The sequence below is a fragment of the Pleurodeles waltl genome, chromosome 6 (assembly GCF_031143425.1).
Source record: "Pleurodeles waltl isolate 20211129_DDA chromosome 6, aPleWal1.hap1.20221129, whole genome shotgun sequence".
Taxonomy (NCBI): Eukaryota; Metazoa; Chordata; class Amphibia; order Caudata; family Salamandridae; genus Pleurodeles; species Pleurodeles waltl.
This window is the reverse complement of record NC_090445.1, coordinates 1322819293-1322847207: the sequence shown is the minus strand read 5'-3', so window position 1 is coordinate 1322847207 and position 27915 is coordinate 1322819293. Positions and strand designations below refer to the sequence as shown.

The 27915-nt window shown below is 45.5% G+C and overlaps 1 protein-coding gene across 1 annotated transcript in view; it reads left to right on the top strand.

Annotated features, from left to right (window-relative positions):
• GLUD1 (glutamate dehydrogenase 1) overlaps positions 1 to 27915 on the top strand; it is a 181279-nt gene that overhangs the window by 139365 nt on the left and 13999 nt on the right. Inside the window, exons 9-11 of the mRNA XM_069240627.1 lie at positions 164 to 244; positions 1575 to 1698; positions 20173 to 20264. Coding sequence (XP_069096728.1) covers positions 164 to 244; positions 1575 to 1698; positions 20173 to 20264 — 297 coding nt within the window. The remainder of the gene's footprint in view (positions 1 to 163; positions 245 to 1574; positions 1699 to 20172; positions 20265 to 27915) is intronic.

Here is a 27915-nt window from a genome sequence, read left to right as displayed (position 1 = left end):
CATTACCCAATTAATGTGGTTGTGGCGCACTAATTTTGGGCATTTCCTATAGGTGTTTCAGTAATCTCCTGTGGATGGCTGTGTGGTGGCAAGAATTTATTGAAGACCATTGCATTCATTGGCGACTAGCATGGCATAACTTTTATTTTTAATTTTTTTTTAGATTATTGCTGAAGGTGCCAATGGACCAACGACCCCAGAAGCTGACAAAATCTTCCTGGAGAGGAATATCATGGTCATTCCAGTACGTATAGCAAATAAAAATATATCAGTTTTGTCATATGATTAGTGTAGGGAAAGCTCATTGTCTTCAGAATATGCGGAGTTATTTTCTTCTTTTTGCTGTTTAGTGAGTGTTTCAACTAAAACAGTTTTTTAGCAAGCATGCAGTCTGCTACTGTCCTGGGTTAACCACACGTGATGAATGTTGAGGGTTGGACAGCTGGTGGTTGATAACTCATATGTGCCTTAAGGAGGCATAATGAAAGTGTGAAATTAGCAAAACGTATCGGAAAGCACTAAAGCATTGCAGCGTCAAGGCTGCGTAATTTGACAGCTGTAAATCATGCATCATTATCTGTTTCGGGGAATGTGCTGAATACAAATAGCTTTTACATTGAATGACTAAGTAAGAAATTGGATTTAACTTTTTTATTTTTTTTATTTTTTTTTATGGGTGTGTGGGGGCAGAAAGATAAAAGCATGGGCAGCCCTAGCACCATTTATTGGTAGTGCACCTTAATCACTGTAGCAGTTTGATGGACAGTGGTTTAGTTCCACCAATGGCTTTGAATTTAAATAGTTTTTCTATAAGAATACAGGAAGTACTTTGGTCACACACTGCAATCATTTCAGTTACTTCACTACCTTAATCTACGTGATGCATACAGTTGACCTCCATGGCAAATTGAGAGTACCCTGCAAGCATTATTGTGTCTCACATGTGCACTGTTACACACTAACCGATTCTGAAGATGGCCCCGCAGTTGTTCAAGCTGACCTGCTTTTAAGGGGGAGATTCAACAGTGCCTTGTATGCTATGCTTTATAATGACATATTTAAACATGCTGCCCGGCTTTTTAATTAATGAATGACCGTTCTCTGTAGTTGTGTAAAACCAAACCAAGGTCAACTGTAATCAGATCTCAACCTCTCCCTGGGTAAGGTGGTTCAAATGAGCAGAACAGCATCATGTTTCTGCTTACTGAGCAGCTGAAATACGCACTCTGAGGATTTGGCCTTCCAACATGGGAATAAAGCTTAGCCAATGATTTAGGGAGCAATAATATTTATTTGTGATTTTGATAAGGTTTGACAAGAAAGCCCTCCGTTTCCAGGACCTTTAGATCGTCCATGTTTGTGGTCTGTTGACCAGAAAATGTAGTGGAAAAGCTGAAAATAGGTGTTGGGTTAGAATGGGATTTAACCATTTTGCTTTAGGTGCCTTCAGTATAGGTCTGTACTTTGGTCTGCATATAATGGATCACAACTCTTCATAATATTGTACAATTATATAGGAACAGTTACTGCTCACATAATATTGCCCGCTTCTCTCTCCTTTTTCCATCTCTTAGGATCTTTACTTGAATGCTGGCGGTGTAACAGTATCTTATTTTGAGTGGTTGAAAAACTTGAACCATGTCAGCTATGGCCGTCTGACTTTCAAATACGAAAGGGATTCAAACTACCACTTGCTCAGTAAGTACAGACAAGCAAGCATCGTGCTACAATTTTTTAATGCCCTCGAATATGCCCCATGATTATCATATAAAGGAAAAAATAGACCATGTTTGAAAATATGAAACTTTTATTTAGAGCTCTATGGTTAAATTATGCCGCAGGACAAATACTTATTCTCCATCCTGCAGGTTGAGAAACTAGGTTTTTGAACGGAGAGAACTTCTGAAGCTTTGTTGATTGTCACAAATGATAAAGTTGGATAATTGCACGACTTTGCTGGATATTACATAGGATTTAATTCCCCAAGCAGTTTCAGGTCTTCCATTTATCTCGAGGGGAATATTTTAGTGGTTTAGACTTGGTGGAGGCCTCGTATTAGTGGAAGAGCTATCGATGCTCCCTGCTGTTTAATTTTTCTTTAAAAAGGTTTGAAGGACAGTATTTACTATTTTTTTTTTTCCCCATAACAGTCACTTGAGGCATGTATACCTGTTTTAGAACTTGTGTACTGACGTCTATCTCTTGGATGTCAAAGTAGCAAGCTGCACTGTTACACTCCATACGTGACCCCTAGTATTAAGAGCATTTCTTTGACCTTGAGAGTTGCCCTTTGATATCCTACGCCATACATAAGATATGGAGTGCATGAGCCAGAAGCCCTCCACATCTAACAGCTTTATTAAGTGTAAGGAAATGCCTCCTTGGCATGGTTGCCCCCTGACTTTTTGCCTTTGCTGATGCTATGTTTACAATTGAAAGTGTGCTGAGGCCTGCTAACCAGGCCCCAGCACCAGTGTTCTTTCCCTAACCTGTACTTTTGTATCCACAATTGGCAGACCCTGGCATCCAGATAAGTCCCTTGTAACTGGTACTTCTAGTACCAAGGGCCCTGATGCCAAGGAAGGTCTCTAAGGGCTGCAGCATGTCTTATGCCACCCTGGAGACCCCTCACTCAGCACAGACACACTGCTTGCCAGCTTGTGTGTGCTAGTGAGGACAAAACGAGTAAGTCGACATGGCACTCCCCTCAGGGTGCCATGCCAGCCTCTCACTGCCTATGCAGTATAGGTAAGCCACCCCTCTAGCAGGCCTTACAGCCCTAAGGCAGGGTGCACTATACCATAGGTGAGGGTACCAGTGCATGAGCATGGTACCCCTACAGTGTCTAAACAAAACCTTAGACATTGTAAGTGCAGGGTAGCCATAAGAGTATATGGTCTGGGAGTCTGTCAAGCACGAACTCCACAGCACCATAATGGCTACACTGAAAACTGGGAAGTTTGGTATCAAACTTCTCAGCACAATAAATGCACACTGATGCCAGTGTACATTTTATTGTAAAATACACCCCAGAGGGCACCTTAGAGGTGCCCCCTGAAACTTAACCGACTATCTGTGTAGGCTGACTAGTTTTAGCAGCCTGCCACAAACCGAGACATGTTGCTGGCCCCATGGGGAGAGTGCCTTTGTCACTCTGAGGCCAGTAACAAAGCCTGCACTGGGTGGAGATGCTAACACCTCCCCCAGGCAGGAATTGTCACACCTGGCGGTGAGCCTCAAAGGCTCACCTCCTTTGTGCCAACCCAGCAGGACACTCCAGCTAGTGGAGTTGCCCGCCCCCTCCGGCCAGGCCCCACTTTTGGCGGCAAGGCCGGAGAAAATAATGAGAAAAACAAGGAGGAGTCACTGGCCAGTCAGGACAGCCCCTAAGGTGTCCTGAGCTGAAGTGACTCTAACTTTTAGAAATCCTCCATCTTGCAGATGGAGGATTCCCCCAATAGGGTTAGGATTGTGACCCCCTCCCCTTGGGAGGAGGCACAAAGAGGGTGTACCCACCCTCAGGGCTAGTAGCCATTGGCTACTAACCCCCCAGACCTAAACACGCCCTTAAATTTAGTATTTAAGGGCTACCCTGAACCCTAGAAAATCAGATTCCTGCGACTACAAGAAGAAGGACTGCCTAGCTGAAAACCCCTGCAGAGGAAGACCAGAAGACGACAACTGCCTTGGCTCCAGAAACTCACCGGCCTGTCTCCTGCCTTCCAAAGATCCTGCTCCAGCGACGCCTTCCGAAGGGACCAGCGACCTCGACATCCTCTGAGGACTGCCCCTACTTCGAAAAGACAAGAAACTCCCGAGGACAGCGGACCTGCTCCAAGAAAAGCTGCAACTTTGTTTCCAGCAACTTTAAAGAACTCTGCAAGCTCCCCGCAAGAAGCGTGAGACTTGCAACACTGCACCCGGCGACCCCGACTCGGCTGGTGGAGATCCGACGCCTCAGGAGGGACCCCAGGACTACTCGGATACTGTGAGTACCAAAACCTGTCCCCCCTGAGCCCCCACAGCGCCGCCTGCAGAGGGAATCCCGAGGCTTCCCCTGACCGCGACTCTTTGAATCCTAAGTCCCGACACCTGGGAGAGACCCTGCACCCGCAGCCCCCAGGACCTGAAGGACCGGACTTTCACTGGAGAAGTGACCCCCAGGAGTCCCTCTCCCTTGCCCAAGTGGAGGTTTCCCCGAGGAACCCCCCCCTTGCCTGCCTGCAGCGCTGAAGAGATCCCGAGATCTCTCATAGACTAACATTGCGAACCCGACGCTTGTTTCTACACTGCACCCGGCCGCCCCCGCGCCGCTGAGGGTGAAATTTCTGTGTGGGCTTGTGTCCCCCCCGGTGCCCTACAAAACCCCCCTGGTCTGCCCTCCGAAGACGCGGGTACTTACCTGCAAGCAGACCGGAACCGGGGCACCCCCTTCTCTCCATTCTAGCCTATGTGTTTTGGGCACCACTTTGAACTCTGCACCTGACCGGCCCTGAGCTGCTGGTGTGGTGACTTTGGGGTTGCTCTGAACCCCCAACGGTGGGCTACCTTGGACCAAGAACTAAGCCCTGTAAGTGTCTTACTTACCTGGTTAACCTAACAAATACTTACCTCCCCTAGGAACTGTGAAAATTGCACTAAGTGTCCACTTTTAAAACAGCTATTCGTGAATAACTTGAAAAGTATACATGCAATTTTGATGATTTGAAGTTCCTAAAGTACTTACCTGCAATACCTTCCGAATGAGATATTACATGTAGAATTTGAACCTGTGGTTCTTAAAATAAACTAAGAAAAGATATTTTTCTATATAAAAACCTATTGGCTGGATTTGTCTCTGAGTGTGTGTACCTCATTTATTGTCTATGTGTATGTACAACAAATGCTTAACACTACTCCTTGGATAAGCCTACTGCTCGACCACACTACCACAAAATAGAGCATTAGTATTATCTCTTTTTACCACTATTTTACCTCTAAGGGGAACCCTTGGACTCTGTGCATGCTATTCCTTACTTTGAAATAGCACATACAGAGCCAACTTCCTACATTGGTGGATCAGCGGTGGGGTACAAGACTTTGCATTTGCTGGACTACTCAGCCAATACCTGATCACACGACAAATTCCAAAATTGTCATTAGAAATTGATTTTTGCAATTTGAAAAGTTTTCTAAATTCTTAAAAGACCTGCTAGGGCCTTGTGTTAGATCCTGTTTAGCATTTCTTTTAGAGTTTAAAAGTTTGTAAAAGTTTGAAATAGAACCTAGAACTAGTTGTAGATTCTTAAAAAGTATTCCAACTTTTAGAAGCAAAATGTCTAGCACAGATGTGACTGTGGTGGAACTCGACACCACACCTTACCTCCATCTTAAGATGAGGGAGCTAAGGTCACTCTGTAAAATAAAGAAAATAACAATGGGCCCCAAACCTACCAAAATACAGCTCCAGGAGCTTTTGGCAGAGTTTGAAAAGGCCAACCCCTCTGAGGGTGGCAACTCAGAGGAAGAGGATAGTGACTTGGAGGAAAATTCCCCCCTACCAGTCCTATCTAGGGAGAACAGGGTCCCTCAAACCCTGACTCCAAAAATAATAGTCAGAGATGCTGGTTCCCTCACAGGAGAGACCAACACCTCTGAAATCACTGAGGATAGCCCCAGTGAAGAGGACATCCAGTTAGCCAGGATGGCCAAAAGATTGGCTTTGGAAAGACAGATCCTAGCCATAGAGAGGGAAAGACAAGAGATGGGCCTAGGACCCATCAATGGTGGCAGCAACATAAATAGGGTCAGAGATTCTCCTGACATGTTGAAAATCCCTAAAGGGATTGTAACTAAATATGAAGATGGTGATGACATCACCAAATGGTTCACAGCTTTTGAGAGGGCTTGTGTAACCAGAAAAGTGAACAGATCTCACTGGGGTGCTCTCCTTTGGGAAATGTTCACAGGAAAGTGTAGGGATAGACTCCTCACACTCTCTGGACAAGATGCAGAATCTTATGACCTCATGAAGGGTACCCTGATTGAGGGCTTTGGGTTCTCCACTGAGGAGTATAGGATTAGATTCAGGGGGGCTCAAAAATCCTCGAGCCAGACCTGGGTTGACTTTGTAGACTACTCAGTGAAAACACTAGATGGTTGGATTCAAGGCAGTGGTGTAAGTAATTATGATGGGCTGTACAATTTATTTGTGAAAGAACACCTGTTAAGTAATTGTTTCAATGATAAACTGCATCAGCATCTGGTAGACCTAGGACCAATTTCTCCCCAAGAATTGGGAAAGAAGGCGGACCATTGGGTCAAGACAAGGGTGTCCAAGACTTCAACAGGGGGTGACCAAAAGAAAGGGGTCACAAAGACTCCCCAGGGGAAGGGTGATGAGACAACCAAAACTAAAAATAGTAAAGAGTCTTCTACAGGCCCCCAAAAACCTGCACAGGAGGGTGGGCCCAGAGCCTCTTCACAAAACAATGGGTACAAGGGTAAAAACTTTGATCCCAAAAAGGCCTGGTGTCATAGCTGTAAACAGCATGGACACCAAACTGGAGACAAGGCCTGTCCCAAGAAAGGTTCCACTCCAAACTCCCATCCAGGTAACACTGGTATGGCTAGTCTCCAAGTGGGATCAACAGTGTGCCCAGAGCAAATCAGGGTCCACACTGAAGCTACTCTAGTTTCTGAGGGTGGGGTGGATTTAGCCACACTAGCTGTCTGGCCGCCTAACATGCAAAAATACAGACAGCAACTCTTAATTAATGGGACTAGAATAGAGGGCCTGAGGGATACAGGTGCCAGTGTCACCATGGTGACAGAGAAACTGGTTTCCCCCGGCCAATACCTGACTGGAAAAACTTACACAGTCACCAACGCTGACAATCAGAGAAAAGTACATCCCATGGCAATGGTTACTTTAGAATGGGGAGGGGTCAATGGCCTGAAACAGGTGGTGGTCTCCTCAAATATCCCAGTGGACTGTCTGCTTGGAAATGACCTGGAGTCCTCAGCATGGGCTGAGGTAGAACTAAAAACCCATGCAGCAATGCTGGGTATCCCTGAACTGGTGTGTGTGAAAACAAGAGCGCAATGCAAGGCACAGAGTGAAAAAGTAGAGCTGGAGTCTGGAAAAATGGCCCAGCCTACCAAGAGAACAGGAAAGTCAGTTGGGAAACCAACTGCAACACAGCAAAAGAAAGGGAACCTCTCTTCTCAGGAAGAAGTTCTGCCCTCTGAGGGAACTGAACCTTTGGAGCTTGAACCTTATCAGGTTGAGCTCTTAGGCCCAGGGGGACCCTCAAGGGAGGAGCTGTGTAAGGGACAAGAAACCTGTCCCTCTCTTGAAGGCCTTAGGCAGCAAGCTGCTGAAGAGTCCAAAGGCAAGAAAAATGGAACGCATAGGGTCTATTGGGAGGATGGACTCCTGTACACTGAGGCCAGAGACCCCAAACCTGGTGCCACTAGGAGAGTGGTAGTGCCTCAGCTGTTCAGAGAGTTCATCCTAACATTGGCCCATGACATTCCCCTTGCTGGGCATTTGGGACAAACCAAGACGTGGGAGAGGTTAGTCAACCACTTCTACTGGCCCAATATGTCCACCATGGTTAAGGAGTTTTGCCTCTCCTGCCCCACCTGTCAAGCCAGTGGTAAGACAGGTGGGCATCCAAAGGCCCCCCTCATTCCACTTCCAGTGGTGGGGGTGCCCTTTGAAAGAGTGGGTGTGGACATAGTTGGTCCACTAGAACCTCCCACAGCCTCAGGAAATATGTATATCCTGGTAGTAGTGGATCATGCTACCAGGTATCCTGAAGCTATTCCCCTTAGGTCGACTACTGCCCCTGCAGTAGCCAAGGCCCTCATTGGTATCTTTACCAGAGTGGGTTTCCCTAAGGAGGTGGTGTCTGACAGAGGTACCAACTTCATGTCAGCATACCTAAAGCACATGTGGAATGAGTGTGGAGTGACTTATAAATTCACTACACCTTACCATCCACAAACTAATGGCTTAGTTGAGAGATTCAACAAGACATTAAAGGGCATGATCATGGGGCTCCCAGAAAAACTCAAAAGGAGATGGGATGTCCTCCTGCCATGTCTGCTTTTCGCTTACAGGGAGGTACCACAGAAGGGAGTAGGGTTCTCACCCTTTGAACTTCTGTTTGGTCATCCTGTAAGGGGACCACTTGCCCTTGTTAAAGAAGGCTGGGAGAGACCTCTCCATGAGCCTAAACAGGACATAGTGGACTATGTACTTGGCCTTCGCTCTAGAATTGCAGAGTACATGGAAAAGGCAACCAAAAACCTTGAGGCCAGCCAACAGCTCCAGAAGTTTTGGTATGACCAAAAGGCTGCACTGGTTGAGTTCCAACCAGGGCAGAAAGTCTGGGTTCTGGAGCCTGTGGCTCCCAGGGCACTCCAGGACAAATGGAGTGGCCCTTACCCAGTACTAGAAAGGAAGAGTCAGGTCACCTACCTGGTGGACCTGGGCACAAGCAGGAGCCCCAAGAGGGTGATCCATGTAAACCGCCTTAAGCTCTTCCACGACAGGGCTGATGTCAATCTGTTGATGGTAACAGATGAGGATCAGGAGGCAGAGAGTGAACCTCTCCCTGATCTTCTGTCATCAGACCCAAAAGATGGCACAGTAGATGGAGTGATCTACTCAGACACCCTCTCTGGCCAACAGCAAGCTGATTGTAGGAGAGTCCTACAACAGTTTCCTGAACTCTTCTCCTTAACCCCTGGTCAGACACACCTGTGTACCCATGATGTGGACACAGGAGACAGCATGCCTGTCAAGAACAAAATCTTTAGACAATCTGACCATGTTAAGGAAAGCATCAAGGTGGAAGTCCACAAGATGCTGGAATTGGGAGTAATTGAGCGCTCTGACAGCCCCTGGGCTAGCCCAGTGGTCTTCGTCCCCAAACCTCACACCAAAGATGGAAAGAAAGAGATGAGGTTTTGTGTGGACTACAGAGGGCTCAATTCTGTCACCAAGACAGATGCTCATCCAATTCCAAGAGCTGATGAGCTCATAGATAAATTAGGTGCTGCCAAATTCTTAAGTACCTTTGACTTGACAGCAGGGTACTGGCAAATAAAAATGGCACCTGGAGCAAAAGAGAAAACAGCATTCTCCACACCTGATGGGCATTATCAGTTTACTGTTATGCCCTTTGGTTTAAAGAATGCCCCTGCCACCTTCCAAAGGTTGGTGAATCAAGTCCTTACTGGCTTGGAGTCCTTTAGCACAGCTTATCTTGATGATATTGCTGTCTTTAGCTCCACCTGGCAGGATCACCTGGTCCACCTGAGGAAGGTTTTGAAGGCTCTGCAATCTGCAGGCCTCTCTATCAAGGCATCCAAATGCCAGATAGGGCAGGGAACTGTGGTTTACTTGGGCCACCTTGTAGGTGGAGGCCAAGTTCAGCCACTCCAACCCAAGATCCAGACTATTCTGGACTGGGTAGCTCCAAAAACCCAGACTCAAGTCAGGGCATTCCTTGGCTTGACTGGGTATTACAGGAGGTTTGTGAAGGGATATGGATCCATTGTGACAGCCCTCACTGAACTAACCTCCAAGAAAATGCCCAAGAAAGTGAACTGGACTGTGGAATGCCAACAGGCCTTTGACACCCTGAAACAGGCAATGTGCTCAGCACCAGTTCTCAAAGCTCCAGATTATTCTAAGCAGTTCATTGTGCAGACTGATGCCTCTGAACATGGGATAGGGGCAGTTTTGTCCCAAACAAATGATGATGGCCTTGACCAGCCTGTTGCTTTCATTAGCAGGAGGTTACTCCCCAGGGAGCAGCGTTGGAGTGCCATTGAGAGGGAGGCCTTTGCTGTGGTTTGGTCCCTGAAGAAGCTGAGACCATACCTCTTTGGGACTCACTTCCTAGTTCAAACTGACCACAGACCTCTCAAATGGCTGATGCAAATGAAAGGTGAAAATCCTAAACTGTTGAGGTGGTCCATCTCCCTACAGGGAATGGACTTTATAGTGGAACACAGACCTGGGACTGCCCATGCCAATGCAGATGGCCTTTCCAGGTTCTTCCACTTAGAAAATGAAGACTCTCTTGGGAAAGGTTAGTCTCATCCTCTTTCGTTTGGGGGGGGGGTTGTGTAAGGAAATGCCTCCTTGGCATGGTTGCCCCCTGACTTTTTGCCTTTGCTGATGCTATGTTTACAATTGAAAGTGTGCTGAGGCCTGCTAACCAGGCCCCAGCACCAGTGTTCTTTCCCTAACCTGTACTTTTGTATCCACAATTGGCAGACCCTGGCATCCAGATAAGTCCCTTGTAACTGGTACTTCTAGTACCAAGGGCCCTGATGCCAAGGAAGGTCTCTAAGGGCTGCAGCATGTCTTATGCCACCCTGGAGACCCCTCACTCAGCACAGACACACTGCTTGCCAGCTTGTGTGTGCTAGTGAGGACAAAACGAGTAAGTCGACATGGCACTCCCCTCAGGGTGCCATGCCAGCCTCTCACTGCCTATGCAGTATAGGTAAGCCACCCCTCTAGCAGGCCTTACAGCCCTAAGGCAGGGTGCACTATACCATAGGTGAGGGTACCAGTGCATGAGCATGGTACCCCTACAGTGTCTAAACAAAACCTTAGACATTGTAAGTGCAGGGTAGCCATAAGAGTATATGGTCTGGGAGTCTGTCAAGCACGAACTCCACAGCACCATAATGGCTACACTGAAAACTGGGAAGTTTGGTATCAAACTTCTCAGCACAATAAATGCACACTGATGCCAGTGTACATTTTATTGTAAAATACACCCCAGAGGGCACCTTAGAGGTGCCCCCTGAAACTTAACCGACTATCTGTGTAGGCTGACTAGTTTTAGCAGCCTGCCACAAACCGAGACATGTTGCTGGCCCCATGGGGAGAGTGCCTTTGTCACTCTGAGGCCAGTAACAAAGCCTGCACTGGGTGGAGATGCTAACACCTCCCCCAGGCAGGAATTGTCACACCTGGCGGTGAGCCTCAAAGGCTCACCTCCTTTGTGCCAACCCAGCAGGACACTCCAGCTAGTGGAGTTGCCCGCCCCCTCCGGCCAGGCCCCACTTTTGGCGGCAAGGCCGGAGAAAATAATGAGAAAAACAAGGAGGAGTCACTGGCCAGTCAGGACAGCCCCTAAGGTGTCCTGAGCTGAAGTGACTCTAACTTTTAGAAATCCTCCATCTTGCAGATGGAGGATTCCCCCAATAGGGTTAGGATTGTGACCCCCTCCCCTTGGGAGGAGGCACAAAGAGGGTGTACCCACCCTCAGGGCTAGTAGCCATTGGCTACTAACCCCCCAGACCTAAACACGCCCTTAAATTTAGTATTTAAGGGCTACCCTGAACCCTAGAAAATCAGATTCCTGCGACTACAAGAAGAAGGACTGCCTAGCTGAAAACCCCTGCAGAGGAAGACCAGAAGACGACAACTGCCTTGGCTCCAGAAACTCACCGGCCTGTCTCCTGCCTTCCAAAGATCCTGCTCCAGCGACGCCTTCCGAAGGGACCAGCGACCTCGACATCCTCTGAGGACTGCCCCTACTTCGAAAAGACAAGAAACTCCTGAGGACAGCGGACCTGCTCCAAGAAAAGCTGCAACTTTGTTTCCAGCAACTTTAAAGAACTCTGCAAGCTCCCCGCAAGAAGCGTGAGACTTGCAACACTGCACCCGGCGACCCCGACTCGGCTGGTGGAGATCCGACGCCTCAGGAGGGACCCCAGGACTACTCGGATACTGTGAGTACCAAAACCTGTCCCCCCTGAGCCCCCACAGCGCCGCCTGCAGAGGGAATCCCGAGGCTTCCCCTGACCGCGACTCTTTGAATCCTAAGTCCCGACACCTGGGAGAGACCCTGCACCCGCAGCCCCCAGGACCTGAAGGACCGGACTTTCACTGGAGAAGTGACCCCCAGGAGTCCCTCTCCCTTGCCCAAGTGGAGGTTTCCCCGAGGAACCCCCCCCCTTGCCTGCCTGCAGCGCTGAAGAGATCCCGAGATCTCTCATAGACTAACATTGCGAACCCGACGCTTGTTTCTACACTGCACCCGGCCGCCCCCGCGCCGCTGAGGGTGAAATTTCTGTGTGGGCTTGTGTCCCCCCCGGTGCCCTACAAAACCCCCCTGGTCTGCCCTCCGAAGACGCGGGTACTTACCTGCAAGCAGACCGGAACCGGGGCACCCCCTTCTCTCCATTCTAGCCTATGTGTTTTGGGCACCACTTTGAACTCTGCACCTGACCGGCCCTGAGCTGCTGGTGTGGTGACTTTGGGGTTGCTCTGAACCCCCAACGGTGGGCTACCTTGGACCAAGAACTAAGCCCTGTAAGTGTCTTACTTACCTGGTTAACCTAACAAATACTTACCTCCCCTAGGAACTGTGAAAATTGCACTAAGTGTCCACTTTTAAAACAGCTATTCGTGAATAACTTGAAAAGTATACATGCAATTTTGATGATTTGAAGTTCCTAAAGTACTTACCTGCAATACCTTCCGAATGAGATATTACATGTAGAATTTGAACCTGTGGTTCTTAAAATAAACTAAGAAAATATATTTTTCTATATAAAAACCTATTGGCTGGATTTGTCTCTGAGTGTGTGTACCTCATTTATTGTCTATGTGTATGTACAACAAATGCTTAACACTACTCCTTGGATAAGCCTACTGCTCGACCACACTACCACAAAATAGAGCATTAGTATTATCTCTTTTTACCACTATTTTACCTCTAAGGGGAACCCTTGGACTCTGTGCATGCTATTCCTTACTTTGAAATAGCACATACAGAGCCAACTTCCTACATTAAGGATTTCTCCTATTTTGTTGCAAGAATGCTCTCTTTGCACTAAGGTGGAGGGAAAAACTACTCAAGTCTTATCAACCTGTTCAAAGAATGTAGCCATTGTGTCCGAAGATGTTTTAGAGTGAACTTTTCCTTCATAATTAATATCATCAAGATCCTTAAGCGTTTTTCATGATGAAGAGGTGGCGGGGTCTTTCTGAGATGTTTCTCCCACGCTTCAGTACTTAATAAATAGAGACCTAGTTTCTTAGTAAAGCTGCATCGCCTGCAGGGAATTGTCTTGAATGGCTGAAAACAACTCCGGAAATAACCTAGACTGCTATAGAACCTGGAAAACAAAAGTTCAAATCTCAATCCAGTTTGTAAACTGAACAGCAGAGCCCAGTGCTCGGTGTACTCACAGTGGAGTTGAAAGATGATCTGGAGCTCAGCTGTCTGGAGTTTTGCCGTGTGGGATTACATATATCAACATGCACCTTTAGAGATATAGCACAGGTTTTTACTGTGTGCTTCGCATGCAGACTACATTTGCCTATCTAGGCATAGTAGTTTGTTTTCCCTTATTTAAAAAAAGAAAGAAAAATGAGTTAAAATTGTAGCATAATGTAAATTACGAAAATCCTAATGTGGGCCCACTTTGTGTCCTTTAAAAAACGTTATTTTATTAAAAATACTAGAAAATGCTTGGTGGGCGTAGCTTAGGTTTTCAAGAGGCAAAATGTTTCCTGTAAAATGTTCTCTGGGATTCGATGCAATGATGGAGAGGATTGTTGATAAATTATGCAAATAATCCTGTGGTTGAAAACTACATTACTAGTTTTTATTTTAAATAGCTTATTATAAATGTCTCTGGATAAGTATGTTATAAGATTTCCAAGATGTTTGCTGTGCTCCTCATTGAGTTACCATGGTGCTTGCCATTGGAGTTTTCACTCTTACTCGGATCCACCCCGCTCCTTTCTGAAAGTCAGATCTGGTCAGTCTTCCTAAAATGTAGCAATGTTATCTCTGCATTCTTCTGTTTTTTTTTTTTTTTTGGGGGGGGGGGGGGGAGGCGGGGAAGCAAAACCTCTCTGCTGTCACAATCAGCCATCCACAAATACCCCTGTGAAACCTCTGTTGCATATTGGGCCTACTGGACATACAGTAAGGCTATCCAGTACGCGCCTGGCTTACATTTTGCATCTGTTCTCTAAAGGCAGGAGATGAGTCCTAGCTGCTAGAGCTGCTTGCTTATGAACTGGACCAGGATTGATTCCTGGCTTCGGGTCAACATCCAAAGATTCTGGGTAAATCACAACCTTTCTGTGCTTGAAGGAAAAATCTTTTTAAAGTTTAGTTCGCTTGAAAGGCTCTCTAATGCTTCTGGTTAGGTTTGCACTATGAATGTTTGCAACAAAAAAGCCAGGAAGCAGATTATCATGTAAGAATGTAACCTTGTACTCTCCTATCTAATTTGCAATCCTTATGGCCAGTGGTGTCCATAGCTGCATTTTATGAGACATGATCAGTTCAATAATGCATATTCGGGTATGGTTCAGAGTTGCTCGAGGATTATAGCTCAGTTTCTTTGAGACAAGGTAATACTTGTAGCCATCTTTCTAAAAAGGAGTTTCCTTGAGTTTCACCTTCTTGGGGTGGTTTTCTCAAAATGTTCCTATGTGGACTAACTCTTCCTCAGCTTAGAAAATGTGCTATATGTTTGCTTTGCTCTTCGGTTTTTGCCTACACAGGTCCTGGGAACGTTAGCCTCCTTACACCCACCAGTAGCCATATTTCCAGCACCATTCAGAATATTGCATAACACAAACATGAATCATACGTGATAGGAAAAAATCCAGTGTTTAAAACTAACTCTGAGATGGATGTACAATTTATACATATGTATGATTCATGTTGACCGTCTTGAAATTAATTTGTTATAGTTTATTGTACATGACTTGTGACATAATTGTCAGCTGGGTAAACATTTTTTTTTTTTTTCTCATACTTTTTTTTTGTGGGAATGCCACACACATTTTTTTTCCGTATTTTACATGGTTCATGTTTGTGTTGTGTACCAGTCTGAATAGTGCTTGATTTATGGCTATTAGGAGGTAGAATAGAATTTGTCAGAAGTCAGCCCTGGTCCAAACCATTAAAGTGATAGGCTTCTGTGTTTAAGAGGGAACTAGCACCCCTGCAGAGTAAATGTGAGTATCTATGCTTCCTCGTGTACATAATCTTCGCTTAACACTGCTCTGAGTAATACCTATATGGAAAAGCAATTTCAGTTGTCACTAGGTGGCAGGATACTCCTTGTTTCACAACAGTTCACATTGTACAGATTAGGAATATCAATTGCCATAAAGGAAACAGTCTTTCTTTTTAGTTTGTTTTTAGGTTGAGCCTAGGTAGTAGTGCACATGCGCCGTCTGCTAGACCTGCTGTATTCAGTAAAAGGACTTTGATCCCGGGTGCTGCTTACCATAGGTTGACTGCAGTGTCGCTCTCCTATGCTGCCTTCTAACTTGGCTGAGGAGCACCGGCCAAGTACAGTTTCCTTACGCTTTGCCTGTTTTTCTGTTGTTAGGGGGAACTCTTATTTTTTTTTTCTTATTTTTTTCTTTTAAATTGTTGCCTTCCTCGGCTCGTATTCTGATGTAGTACGTATTTCTGCCCCTATTTTTTAAATCGTTTTCATGTTCACAACCTTGGTGTTTTCTGGACGGCTAGGCTTTTCATGCGCGATTTGTTTTCCACATTTGCCGTTTACTTGTTCTTTAATTTACTAATCAGAAAATGTGTGTAGTTGTGTTGTGTAGTGTAGGAAGTTGGCTCTGTATGCACTATTTCAAAATAAGGAATAGTATGCACAGAGTCCAAGGGTTTCCCCTTAGAGGTAAGATAGTGGCAAAAAGAGATAATACTAATGCTCTATTTTGTGGTAGTGTGGTCGAGCAGTAGGCTTATCCAAGGAGTAGTGTTAAGCATTTGTTGTACATACACACAGGCAATAAATGAGGAACGCACACTCTGAGACAAATCCAGCCAATAGGTTTTGTTATAGAAAAATATATTTTCTTAGTTTATTTTAAGAATCACAGGTTCAAATTCTACATGTAATATCTCATTTGAAAGGTATTGCAGGTAAGTACTTTAGGGACTTTGAATCATTTCATTAGCATGTATACTTTTTACATAAAACACAATAAGCTGTTTTAAAAGTGGACACAGTGCAATTTTCACAGTTCCTGGGGGAGGTAAGTTTTTGTTAGTTTTGTCAGGTAAGTAAATCACTTACAAGTCTCAGGTTTGGGTCCAAGGTAGCCCACCGTTGGGGGTTCAGAGCAACCCCAAAGTTATCACACCAGCAGCTCAGGGCCGGTCAGGTGCAAAGGTCAAAGTGGTGCCCAAAACGCATAGGCTTCAATGGAGAAGGGGGTGCCCCGGTTCCAGTCTGCCAGCAGGTAAGTACCCGCGTCTTCGGAGGGTAGACCAGGGAGGTTTTGTAGGGCACCGGGGGGGGACCCAAGTCAGCACAGAAAGTACACCCTCAGCAGCGCGGGGGCGGCCGGGTGCAGTGTGCAAATACGCGTCTGGTTTACAATGGTTTTCAATGAGAGATCAAGGGATCTCTTCAGCGTTGCAGGCAGGCAAGGGGGGGGCTCCTCGGGGTAGCCACCACCTGGGCAAGGGAGAGGGCCTCCTGGGGGTCACTCCTGCACAGGAGTTCCGTTCCTTTAGGTGCTGGGGGCTGCGGGTGCAGGGTCTTTTCCAGCTGTCGGGAAATGGAGTTCAGGCAGTCGCGGTCAGGGGGAGCCTCGGGATTCCCTCTGCAGGCGTCGCTGTGGGGGCTCAGGTGGGACAACTTTGGTTACTCACGGTCTCGGAGTCGCCGGAGGGTCCTCCCTGAGGTGTTGGCTCTCCACCAGTCGAGTCGGGGTCGCCGGGTGCAGTGTTGCAAGTCTCACGCTTCTTGCGGGGAGTTGCAGGGGTCTTTAAATCTGCTCCTTGAAACAAAGTTGCAGTTCTTTTGGAGCAGTGCCGCTGTCCTCGGGAGTTTCTTGTCTTTCTTGAAGCAGGGCAGTCCTCAGAGGATTCAGAGGTCGCTGGTCCCTTGGAAAGCGTCGCTGGAGCAGGTTTCTTTGGAAGGCAGGAGACAGGCCGGTAAGTCTGGGGCCAAGGCAGTTGGTGTCTTCTGTTCTTCCTCTGTAGGGATTTTTCAGCTCGGCAGTCTTCTTGTAGTTTCAGGAATCTACAGTTTTAGGTTCAGGGAAGCCCTTAAATACTAAATTTAAGGGCGTGTTTAGGTCTGGGGGGTTAGTAGCCAATGGCTACTAGCCCTGAGGGTGGGTACACCCTCTTTGTGCCTCCTCCCAAGGGGAGGGGGTCACATCCCTAATCCTATTGGGGAATCCTCCTTCTACAAGATGGAGGATTTCTAAAAGTCAGAGTCACCTCAGCTCAGGACACCTTAGGGGCTGTCCTGACTGGCCAGTGACTCCTCCTTGTTTTTCTCATTATCTCTCCTGGACTTGCTGCCAAAAGTGGGGGCTGTGTCCAGGGGGCGGGCATCTACACTAGCTGGAGTGCCCTGGGGCATTGTAACACGAAGCTTGAGCCTTTGAAGCTCACTGCTAGGTGTTACAGTTCCTGCAGGGGGGAGGTGTGAAGCACCTCCACCCAGAGCAGGCTTTGTTTCTGTCCTCCGAGAGCACAAAGGCTCTCACCGCATGAGGTCAGACACTCGTCTCTCAGCAGCAGGCTGGCACAGACCAGTCAGTCCTGCACCGAACAATTGGGTAAAATACAGGAGGTATCTCTAAGATGCCCTCTTTGTGCATTTTTTAATAAATCCAACACTGGCATCAGTGTGGGTTTATTATTCTGAGAAGTTTGATACTAAACTTCCCAGTATTCAGTGTAGCCATTATGGAGCTGTGGAGTTCGTTTTTGACAGACTCCCAGACCATATACTCTTATGGCTACCCTGCACTTACAATGTCTAAGGTTTTGCTTAGACACTGTAGGGGCATAGTGCTCATGCACTGGTGCCCTCACCTATGGTATAGTGCACCCTGCCTTAGGGCTGTAAGGCCTACTAGAGGGGGGACTTTATACTGCATAGGCAGTGTGAGGTTGGCATGGCACCCTGAGGGGAGTGCCATGTCGACTTACTCGTTTTGTTCTCATCAGCACACACAAGCTGGCAAGCAGTGTGTCTGTGCTGAGTGAGGGGTCCCCAGGGTGGCATAAGATATGCTGCAGCCCTTAGAGACCTTCCCTGGCATCAGGGCCCTTGGTACCAGGGGTACCAGTTACAAGGGACTTACCTGGATGCCAGGGTGGGCCAATTGTGGAATCAAAAGTACATTTTAGGTGAAAGAACACTGGTGCTGGGGCCTTGTTAGCAGGGTCCCAGCACACTTCTCAGTCAAGTCAGCATCAGTATCAGGCAAAAAGTGGGGGGTAACTGCAACAGGGAGCCATTTCTTTACATGTAGGTTTTTAATTTATTTGTTTTTGTGGTTATATGTAGTGCAAAATCGACCTAAAAGTATTGCAGCACTTGAAACAAGTCAAGAAAAGCATAACTGCTTTTCCACCCCGCCTCATCTTTCAGCATCTAATTTTCCTTGGAACCGGCTGATGTTTGCTTGTTTCTTCCGAGAGCCGCAGCATTGTAAAGCAGTCCAAAGATACCCCGAGTGTGGTTTTCAATGGGGCGTTCTTCTCCGTGTTGTCCAACGCAGGCCACGCTCAGTTCATGCATTTTCGTCGGCACACTAACAATTTAGAAACCTTTGCATCCCGTCTTCCGCCTGTTTAGCTTCAATTCAAGTTAATGCAATAGAAGGACATATCAGTTCCTCGCACCACATGAAACACTGAGATACCCAGACTGAAAACACACACCCTCCAAACAAACACTGAAACTAATATAGTGCTGTGTTCGCTTCTGCACCTCATCCGCTACGAAGTACTATATAAATGCAGCTACAACAACACCTTCTCATCAAGTGGCACTTTCATGCACAAAGAGCCATTACTCTCTGCATTTGTGTGGAATTTAAATTCACATGCAGTGACCAGACCTCCTTTAGTTTAACTATTTTTCTGAGAGCCTGCCAGACATTTTTCTCGATAGTTTCATTTAAGTAAAGGGCAATAAAAAAAAAGGTGTACTTTCCGAGAAGGAGGTCTTTTGGAATTTTTGATCTTCATGAGTGATAAAGGTTTGTGCGCTGCATGGCTAAATACATATAAGATCTCAAAGGCAAGACCTATTGGGTTTGCCAATGCTTGTTTTCTTTACTTATGAGTATCTTATTGTGGTTTAAAAAAATACATTCATCTGGGTAATCAGAAATTCACATGCATACTTTTTATGTTCAACTGTCTGTGGTGACTGAAGCATTTACGTTCCCAGACAGACTGAGCTTTGTCCTGGGTCCCTTAAAGCACTCCAGAGAGGACCACTGAAGTGCTCAGTTTGCTCGCCGTCTTAATTGCAAAATCATGTGATGATGTGGCTCTCCTTTCTTTTTTTTTTTTTCTCTCTCTCCAAGACTCATGGAAGAAGGATGTAGCACCAAAAAGTCACTATGCAGTTCTCCTATCCCATCAAATGTCCCTTTGGTTGTTGAAGTTCTCGGCACTTTTCCATTTATTTTCCTGTGTTTGAGGGAGCCTTCAACCCAAACGACCTCTCAAACTGGGGAGACAGTGCTCTGTAGGAACACAAGTGGTGTACACAGAAGAGGAGAGAACCTTAACTGATATCTCCAACCTATAGGCTTGATACGATGCCCATTGTTCCCGACTGTTTTCAGCATTCGTGGAATTATGGAGTACAGTAGTTTCACCCAGGATTAATTCCTACTTTCCTCCTATTCCTACTTTCCTCCCTTATGAACACATTTCAGTGAACCCTGGTAGATAGGGCACTTTTCGAGTTTCAACAAAGGTAAAATATATATTGGTAAGAGTGTAAGAACTTGTAGGGCAGCAGGTTAGGCAAGTTTGATGATTTTTGGCATCACATGCGAGGTAACTATTCAGTGAATTATGAGTGCAGATTGACATCTCTGTGCATTTTGATTAGGAGTTGGATTTTTCTTAACCTGCTCGGCATCAAAATGTCACATTTACTCTCATGCTTATCAGGTTGTTAACTTGCTTAATCCCCAAAGAGCTTGTTCCTGTGCCACTAAAATTGTTGAAATGTACGTGCCTGCCTTCAATGATTAAGCACCCAGCATTTGTGACCTGAAGTCCAGGTGCACTATCTTAACTCTCAACATCTCTCATCCTCTGAATTGTGCTGGCTTGTAAATATTTCTTAACAACAGTTCTTATTTTTTATCCTCGCCCCCAGTGTCTGTTCAGGAAAGCTTGGAGAGGAAATTTGGGAAACATGGAGGAACTATACCAGTCGTGCCAACGGCAGAGTTCCAAGCACGTATCTCAGTGAGTATAGTCCATTAGCCTTGGTGTGTGCAGTCACGTAGATCTATTTTGTGGCTAGACGGCCAGCTTCAAGCTTATGTGACTATGGGCCAGATGTATCAAGGAGGCCTTTTGCGAGTCGGAAATAGCGATTTTTAAGAAATCGCTATTTCTGATTCGCAAAATGCAATGTATCACATTTGTGAATCTGTAACAGCGATTTCTTAAAAATCGCAAATGCTATTACCGAATCGCAAATTGCGATACCGGCCCCATTCACAACTATGGGCCTGTAGGCCCATATCTGCAATTTTTTTGCATTTCCAAAATTGCGATTTCTTAACCAGAAATCGCAATTTTGGAAATGCTAAACTTCAGGGTGCTGGGGGCCTAAGGTCCCCTCTGCTGCACCCCAAAATCATTTTTTGCAACATGTTAGGTACACACATGCCAAAAGGGCATGTGTGCTTTCTTTACACGTACGTTTTAAAAATGCATTTTGCACATGGTTACCACCAAGTTCAACTTGGTGGTAAATAGTTATTCCTAAATGGCCAATTAGCATTTAGGAATTGCTTCTTACATGTGCTAAGAAATCGCAAATAAGGAATCCTTATTTGTGATTTCTCATTTAGAGAGTCGCAATTTGCGACTCCCTAAACAGGGTCGCAATTTTAAGGAATCGGTATTTTAGCGATTCCTTAAAATTGCGTTCAGAATGTCTTTCATACATTCTGAAATGGCTTTTTGCATTTGCAAACGGGCATTCACACGGTTTACGAATGCAAAAAGCTTTCATACATCTGGCCCAATCTCATTTTCGTTACGAGATTTTCTTTTTAAACACAAAGGTGAAGCTTTGATCATACCTGAGTTTGAAACAGAATATCAGTTGTATTGTTTGCAATGTGCCTCTGTATTGTATCATGTTGCGTGACTCATTTAGATCTAGAAGTGGTTGTTTAGACTTTCTTGTGTTTACGATGTGACTGATTCTCAGCTTTTCTTTTGTTGGTGAGTGTGCAAATTAAAGATTTGTCTCCTTTTTAATTAAAGGAAAAAGTTGTGGGAGTGGTATGTCTGATAGCTCCAGACAGCTGATTTCAATCCAATGTATATATAAATCTATTTTATTTTCAATTTTTTTTTTCTTCGAATATAAACTGGCAGCACTGCCTTTACAAACGATCAAAAAGATTGAGGGAAGAACACTTGCTAAGTCTTCATGTTAGGCTTTTTTTAATAAAGCATTTATTTTATGGCAATTTTAAATTATAGAAGTGATCGGAAATGTACTGCTTTATTTCTTACTGTCTTACACCATTTATGTTTTGGTATGCTATGTTTAAAGCTTCTGTGACATTAGTTGATGTTGAACGGGTTGAACCCTGCAGTTCTACTTGAACAAAAGATGACAACAGATGTTTTTTTTTTTTTTTTGTTTTGTTTTTCCCCCCGTCTTTTTAATAAGAGGGGACGCTTGTTAATACATGCATTTAGACAGAACAAAAAAGTCAACAAACATGTTATTGAATGACTAATCAACACCAGCCGTTTGGGCTTGTCATAAGTGATGCAGAATGAACAAGCCTGATGTTTATGCACTTATTTATTTTTCTTTCCAAAAGCACAATTGCCAAAATGTGAACTCTGACCACTTAAATTATTATTTTTTTTTTTTAAATAACCAACTCCTTGTATATCTGGTATTCTGACTTTTATTTTGAGACTCGCATTGCACTAATCCTGCACGTGCAGAGTGAGCTAGACTTGTTCCTGGCAGTTTAAGATCCACGACTTGTCATGTGGCCTGGAGGATAGCTCCAAGCGTACTCAGAGGACTACTGTCCCAGTCTAGGGTTTAGCAGGTTAGTAGTCTCTGCAAACAGTCTTTAATGATCAGTGTACTAACCTTTTTTGGTATAGTTCCACTGTTATGTGCAGAGCTTTGCTTTGACCATGTGTATGGTGAGCACTTGCATATGGTATGCATGTAGTAAGTCTTTTATAAGAGGACTACATGTATGCACGAATCGGAATACTGAAGCCAGTTGTTTGGCATGGCAGATAAGGACAAAATATCCAGACAGTGGAATGTATTGCCTGAATTCCTTTAGCTGGACGGTGGAAATCCTACCTTTTAGAAATTTCATGAAGACTTTTTTAGGAGCTGCTGATTAGTTCTTCGTGAACCCTGCCCTTTTGTTGATGGTAGCGGTGAAGGGTGGGAGTGCCATTTCTGTTAAACATGGAGAGGAAGTGTCTAGATCAGGCCTACCCTTTGTCCTCTCACTGCTTCAGGAAGACTGATGGCTGCGGTGTAGAAACCTCACCCTTAGTTATACCTGTGTGGGTGCTACAGCTTGGAGACCGCCCCAGTTCTACCTGCTTTGAGCAGCATCACCTTAACAAAGGTCAGTGTCTGGAGAGGAGCCTCCGAAGGAGACTTTTAAGAGAACCACCTCAAACCTGTTTTTAAGTTTGAGACAATGGATCCATCTCATGTTTAGAAAATGTGCAGACAAGCCTTGTCCAAACCACCCCGCTTTGTTACACTTCCAGGTTCTTCATGACAACGGAAAGGTGTGTTCCACAGGGCACTCGAAAGACAGCTGAGTGACCAGGGCCAGTGCCTGCTTGAGAACCAGTGCCCTAGAATTGAGTGGCCATCACCTGAAGTCTGCACTTTATGCTTTAAGAAGATGGGTTTACCTAGTTCCATAGAAGCCTGCTGAGAGATCAAAGATAGCTGCCTGGCCCTGCCAGATGAGAGACTGTCAAGAAGACCAGCAGCGTGTTCCTGGCTTAGAGAGCACCCAGAGAAAATAGACTACCTGAGAAAGTAAAGCTAGGAGCAGCCCCTACTGCAGTGGGTCTTCTGGTCTCCCTCTGCTGTCCCAGGCAAGAACTGCAAAAGACTGAGCATTTGTAATCATCAGCCCAAGTTGAGCTGCAACTGCTTTGCCTTGATCAACGGCCTGAATTAAGCTGCAGTTATATTGCCATCTGCCTCAGTTCCGATTGGACTGAAACTGCCTTGTGTGCTAACACCAGCTCAGAAGCAAGCAGGGACTACCAAAGACGCCAGCTTGCAGTAGTTGGTCCTGCAAAGGGACCAGTCTGTCCAGGTTGACTACACATGCCAAAAACACTGGCTGTGCCCCTCCTCCTCTTACGACCGAAATCAAGTCAGCAAATGTGGGCCAGGTGCCTCTGCCTGTGGTTGGGAACAAGCTGACACAAGCTTCTACAGTGAAAGAAAGGGCTTTAAAATGTTTTCACTCCACTACTACAAGTGCAGTAAAAAATAAAGAGAATAGGTTGTGCTTTTGAACTTGCAGCGAAAGTAATCCACAGGCAGTAGAAAAAGGTAATATTGTTTTTAGACCTGAAAGCACGCCTGCAAAATACTACTTAAAATACATTTTGTTAATTGTGTTCTACCAAACAATAAAAGCTGTTCTCAATGAAACTTATGACAAAGTTAAAGCAAAGTAGCCTTTTTTTTTTCTCTTTTCTTTTCAATTGTTCTCCGAATAAGTGTGTTGTTAAATCCTATACAGCCCTACATTCACTTATTTTCATTATATGGGTCTACTATGCAATGGAGAATAAACTATGTCTCCTTGCATGTCATGTTCTTCTTTTTTTCCCGTACTTTGGAAGTTGAAAAAATAAAGTGTACAGATAAGCTTGTTGTCTTTTTGCCGTTATCCTTTTCCTTCAGTGTATCTTCTATATAGGTAAGTACAATGAAAACACAGGCAAGGGAAATTTAACAATGGCAGGTAGTACTCGTCAAGAGTTGGACCCTGGCATCCATTCTGGCCAAGGGAGCCTGGGCCTCTGCTCCCCAGGTTATGGATGGTGTGCCAAACAATAAACAATGCCCTAAATGACTTAAATAGAATTTTACCAGTGCCCCTTTCTATCTCTCTCCAGATAAAGGTAATTAAGCCTAATCTCTTTCTATGAGATTTTTCTTTCTGGGTGCAATAGAAGCCAAAAACTGATTTTATGAGACCAGTGCTATCTGGCTAGGTGCTCCCAGTCCTTGCCAGTTTCAGCTGTCTGCTCTATGCAAGTCAGTGATTGGAAAAGTTGGTCAACATTCAAAGTCATTATGGCCCTACTATATACTAAGCCTTTTCACAAAAGCCCAAGCTTTGCAATCACAACAAAATGCAGGGCTGCAGTGTGCCAAAGACACATAATGAGTCAAAGTATTTCTGACTCTCGAATATGCCCTTTGCAACTCATTGCGATTAAGAAGCTGGAGGTGGTGTGAAAGGCCATTCCACTTTCAACTCTGCTGAAATAGCAATGTCTTGAGTCTGTGGTTTGTAACAACACTTGTCAGGCTAGGACGTAGAGGAGAGGGTTGTGAAGTAGAAACTTATAGCGCTTCTCTTCTGTTAGTCACCGCTGGGGGCAACACTTGAGAGCAGGCATAGTTTTAGGGGATAGCTTAATGATCCCACAATGTTCATTCACAGGCAGCTCTTTTCTCTTAAGCAATGGGGACTACCATGTTGGAATTCCGCAAATGCATGTATGGCAGTCTGCTGTGCGTCGCAGATCTCAGTTGTTATATTTGCAGCTGCTCTGTGGGAATCGCACACTGCATCCCTTGTTCATTAATATTAATGCGGCAGGGAATCTGCAAACCTTACTGAATGCCTTTTTTGCTCTTCAACAGATTAGTACATGCATTGTAGCACAAAAATAAATAGTGGGCAACATTGCATAAGCTGCAAAAATTACATCTCTTGAAGTGACACAAGAATAGGACAGAGGCCTCAAGTCCATAAATTGGTTGCCTATAAAGGAGTGTTTGAGGCAAGTGTGGCTATAGATACATGCTTTGCATACTCCTGCCACCTACTGTTGGGTCCTGATGGGTGTAATTATTATTATTATTATTTTTTTCCCCCTGAATAAGTCTTTAGAGTCACGAGGTAGGGAGACTCCTCCTCCTGGTGATAATGCCAATGTGCATCGACTCCACTGTTTTTAGCCGCCGTCTGGTTCGGATGTGTGTTCCTGCGCTCTGTGTTGACACGGTCACTGTTCTGGTTTCAGTTCATACAACACTATACCCCTCGTCTGTATTGATTAGAGCGAGTTTTCCATTCTGCATATCAAGTTGTTTCTCTCACTCATCGAGTCATTTTGCTTCGACTGCGGCCCTACAGTTGCGGAGGAGCATCAAGGATACTCCAAACATCTTCAGTCATCCAGATGTCGAAGGAGAAGAACACCCTCCGCTGACTGCGGAGGAAGGGGCGTTATCAATTGAGGGCAATTTGGCACTGAACTGGAGGTTAACTTAGGAGAGGGAGGAGGTTGCACAGGCCCAACAATTTGTGAGCACAGCCCCCCTGTCCCTCAACACTGTCTGTTCATCCAAAAGACACTTGACCATTGTGGAACAACATACAGAGGCCTTCCTTCTGCCACTGCCTTCGGGCCGTGACTGGTTGGGACACCTCACTCCGGCTTGGTGCCAAAACATCAGCCGAAGCCTTCAACATCAATGACTGGTTCCAGAATGCCATCCAGTGTCTACCGGACCCTTGGTGCTGGGCCGAGCATCGCCGTCCACGTCTGCCACTTTGATATTGAGCTCTGCTTTGGTGCCGAAACCGTAACCTGAGTCAGACCTGAAACCTTCAAAGCCGATTTTTCAAACCTGATTCCAGCAAGCCAGTAGAGTCCCTACTCCATAGACTCCAAGAGCAACTACATGCCAAGCAAAAGCAAATCCACATCCAGCCGCACAACGAAACACACTCTTGCCAGATCTTCGGCTCTGATTCCTCCACTAACCAAAAGTTGGTTGTCTTTCCAGGAGAATCTGAACTTTAGCATTACCACCAAAACACCAGAATAAGTCAGACAAAGCTACCAGCCCTTTGCCTTCTCCACCACCCGCTTCAACCTCTCCATGAAAGTTTATAGAAGACCAACTAGATATTTTACCTCTGTGGCCTCCACAGTATGATACAACTGGACAGGGTGGGGGATAAGACACTATTGGGGCACCACCACATGTCGGCCCTGGGATACTTATGATAATGACCCTCCAGGGGACACAGATCCCACCTGTCCGTCATCTCCTGTTGACTCAAAATTGTATCAGGAGCTTGTAGGTAGAGCTGCTACAATTTACAACGTACAACTCCATAAAGAGCCTTTAAAAAAGGACTTCCTCTGTGAAATGCTTTCCATTACTCCTAGGACCACTTGGTATCTTCCTATGCTAAAAAGCATGTTAAGACACACAGGACATCTTTAAAGACACTATTAAGGCTAGGGTTACAATGCCTAGGTTAAACAAAAAGTATAAGCTGTCCCCATCTACATCAGGGGCCAGTTAACACCAGACTCGCTTTTCATTATCACTGCTTGCAAGTGTGCCAACTCGCAAGCTAGTGGAGGTGCCTTGCTGCCAGACAAAGGAATCAAGCGTATTGATGAGAAGGAAGAGGATTGCGGCACAAGCAGCCAATCATTGGTGTATTGCCAGTTGGATGAGACTACTTGCTTGTTAAGATTGTGCCCACTGGGATGAAATAGGGGATCTGCTAGAAAAAGAAGTGTGTGCCCTTTAGACGCGTACTCCTTTCACAGCTCAGACTATCGTGGAGGTTCTAAGGCGACCTCTTCCGATACCTCCTATCATCGTAATTAGGGTCAGCAAACCTCCCCAAAAGGGTACTTACAAGAATTCTATTAGGAAACCATGCCAAGGTCTGAAGTAGGGGTGCTTCCCCACGCGAAACACCCACCACCAAACAGTGTCTTCCCTCTTCTATCCCCGACCACATAACACCTGACGGAGGGAGTTTACAGGATTTCTTACCCATAGGGAAAACTTATCACACCTCCCTCTTTCCACTTCACACTTGCAGGCTATCATTGAAAATCCAAGCTCTTTTTCTTAATGGAGCTATAAAACGAGTCCCTGTACGTCCTAGGAATTTAGGGTTATACTCTCTATGCTTCCTAATAGCTAAAAAAAAAAAAAAAGATTTGTTGTTCTGGCCAGTTCTAGACTTCTGGCCCCTAAACGAGTACATCCTGCCTGAGCACTTCCACATTGTCACCTTACAACACGTTATCCCACTTCTCCAGTAAGGTGGCTTTATGGCTTCATGGCTTCACTAGACCTAAAGGACCCCTATTTTCCCATACTAGTTCACCCAGCACATTGCAGATTTGTGGTGGGTGGCAAACCTTGTTAGTCTGCTTTTGAGATGACTACTGCACCTCTAGTATGCCCATCAGTGGTATCAGTCCATCTACACAGACAAAACGTTTCCAATTTCCATATCTGGACGATTGGCTATCAAAGCCAACCCGTATCAACAGTGTCAATAACACAACGCAATCCTGCAGGAATCCATAGTTTCCAAGCATTGTTACCCCAATTTCAGACAAATCAACAGCTCGCAGTGAGGACATTCATGCGTCTCCTAGGTATGGTGGCCTTCTGCATTGCTATAATACCCCATGCACGACTGCATATGCGTCCGTTACAGGAATGCCTAGGTCGACAATGGTCTCAGTCACAGGGTCAGTTAGAAGATCTAGTGTTGATGGACGACCTCCGTTTCTATCTGCAGTTATATTTTAACTTAATGCCAACCAAAATGTACTGTTCCTTCCT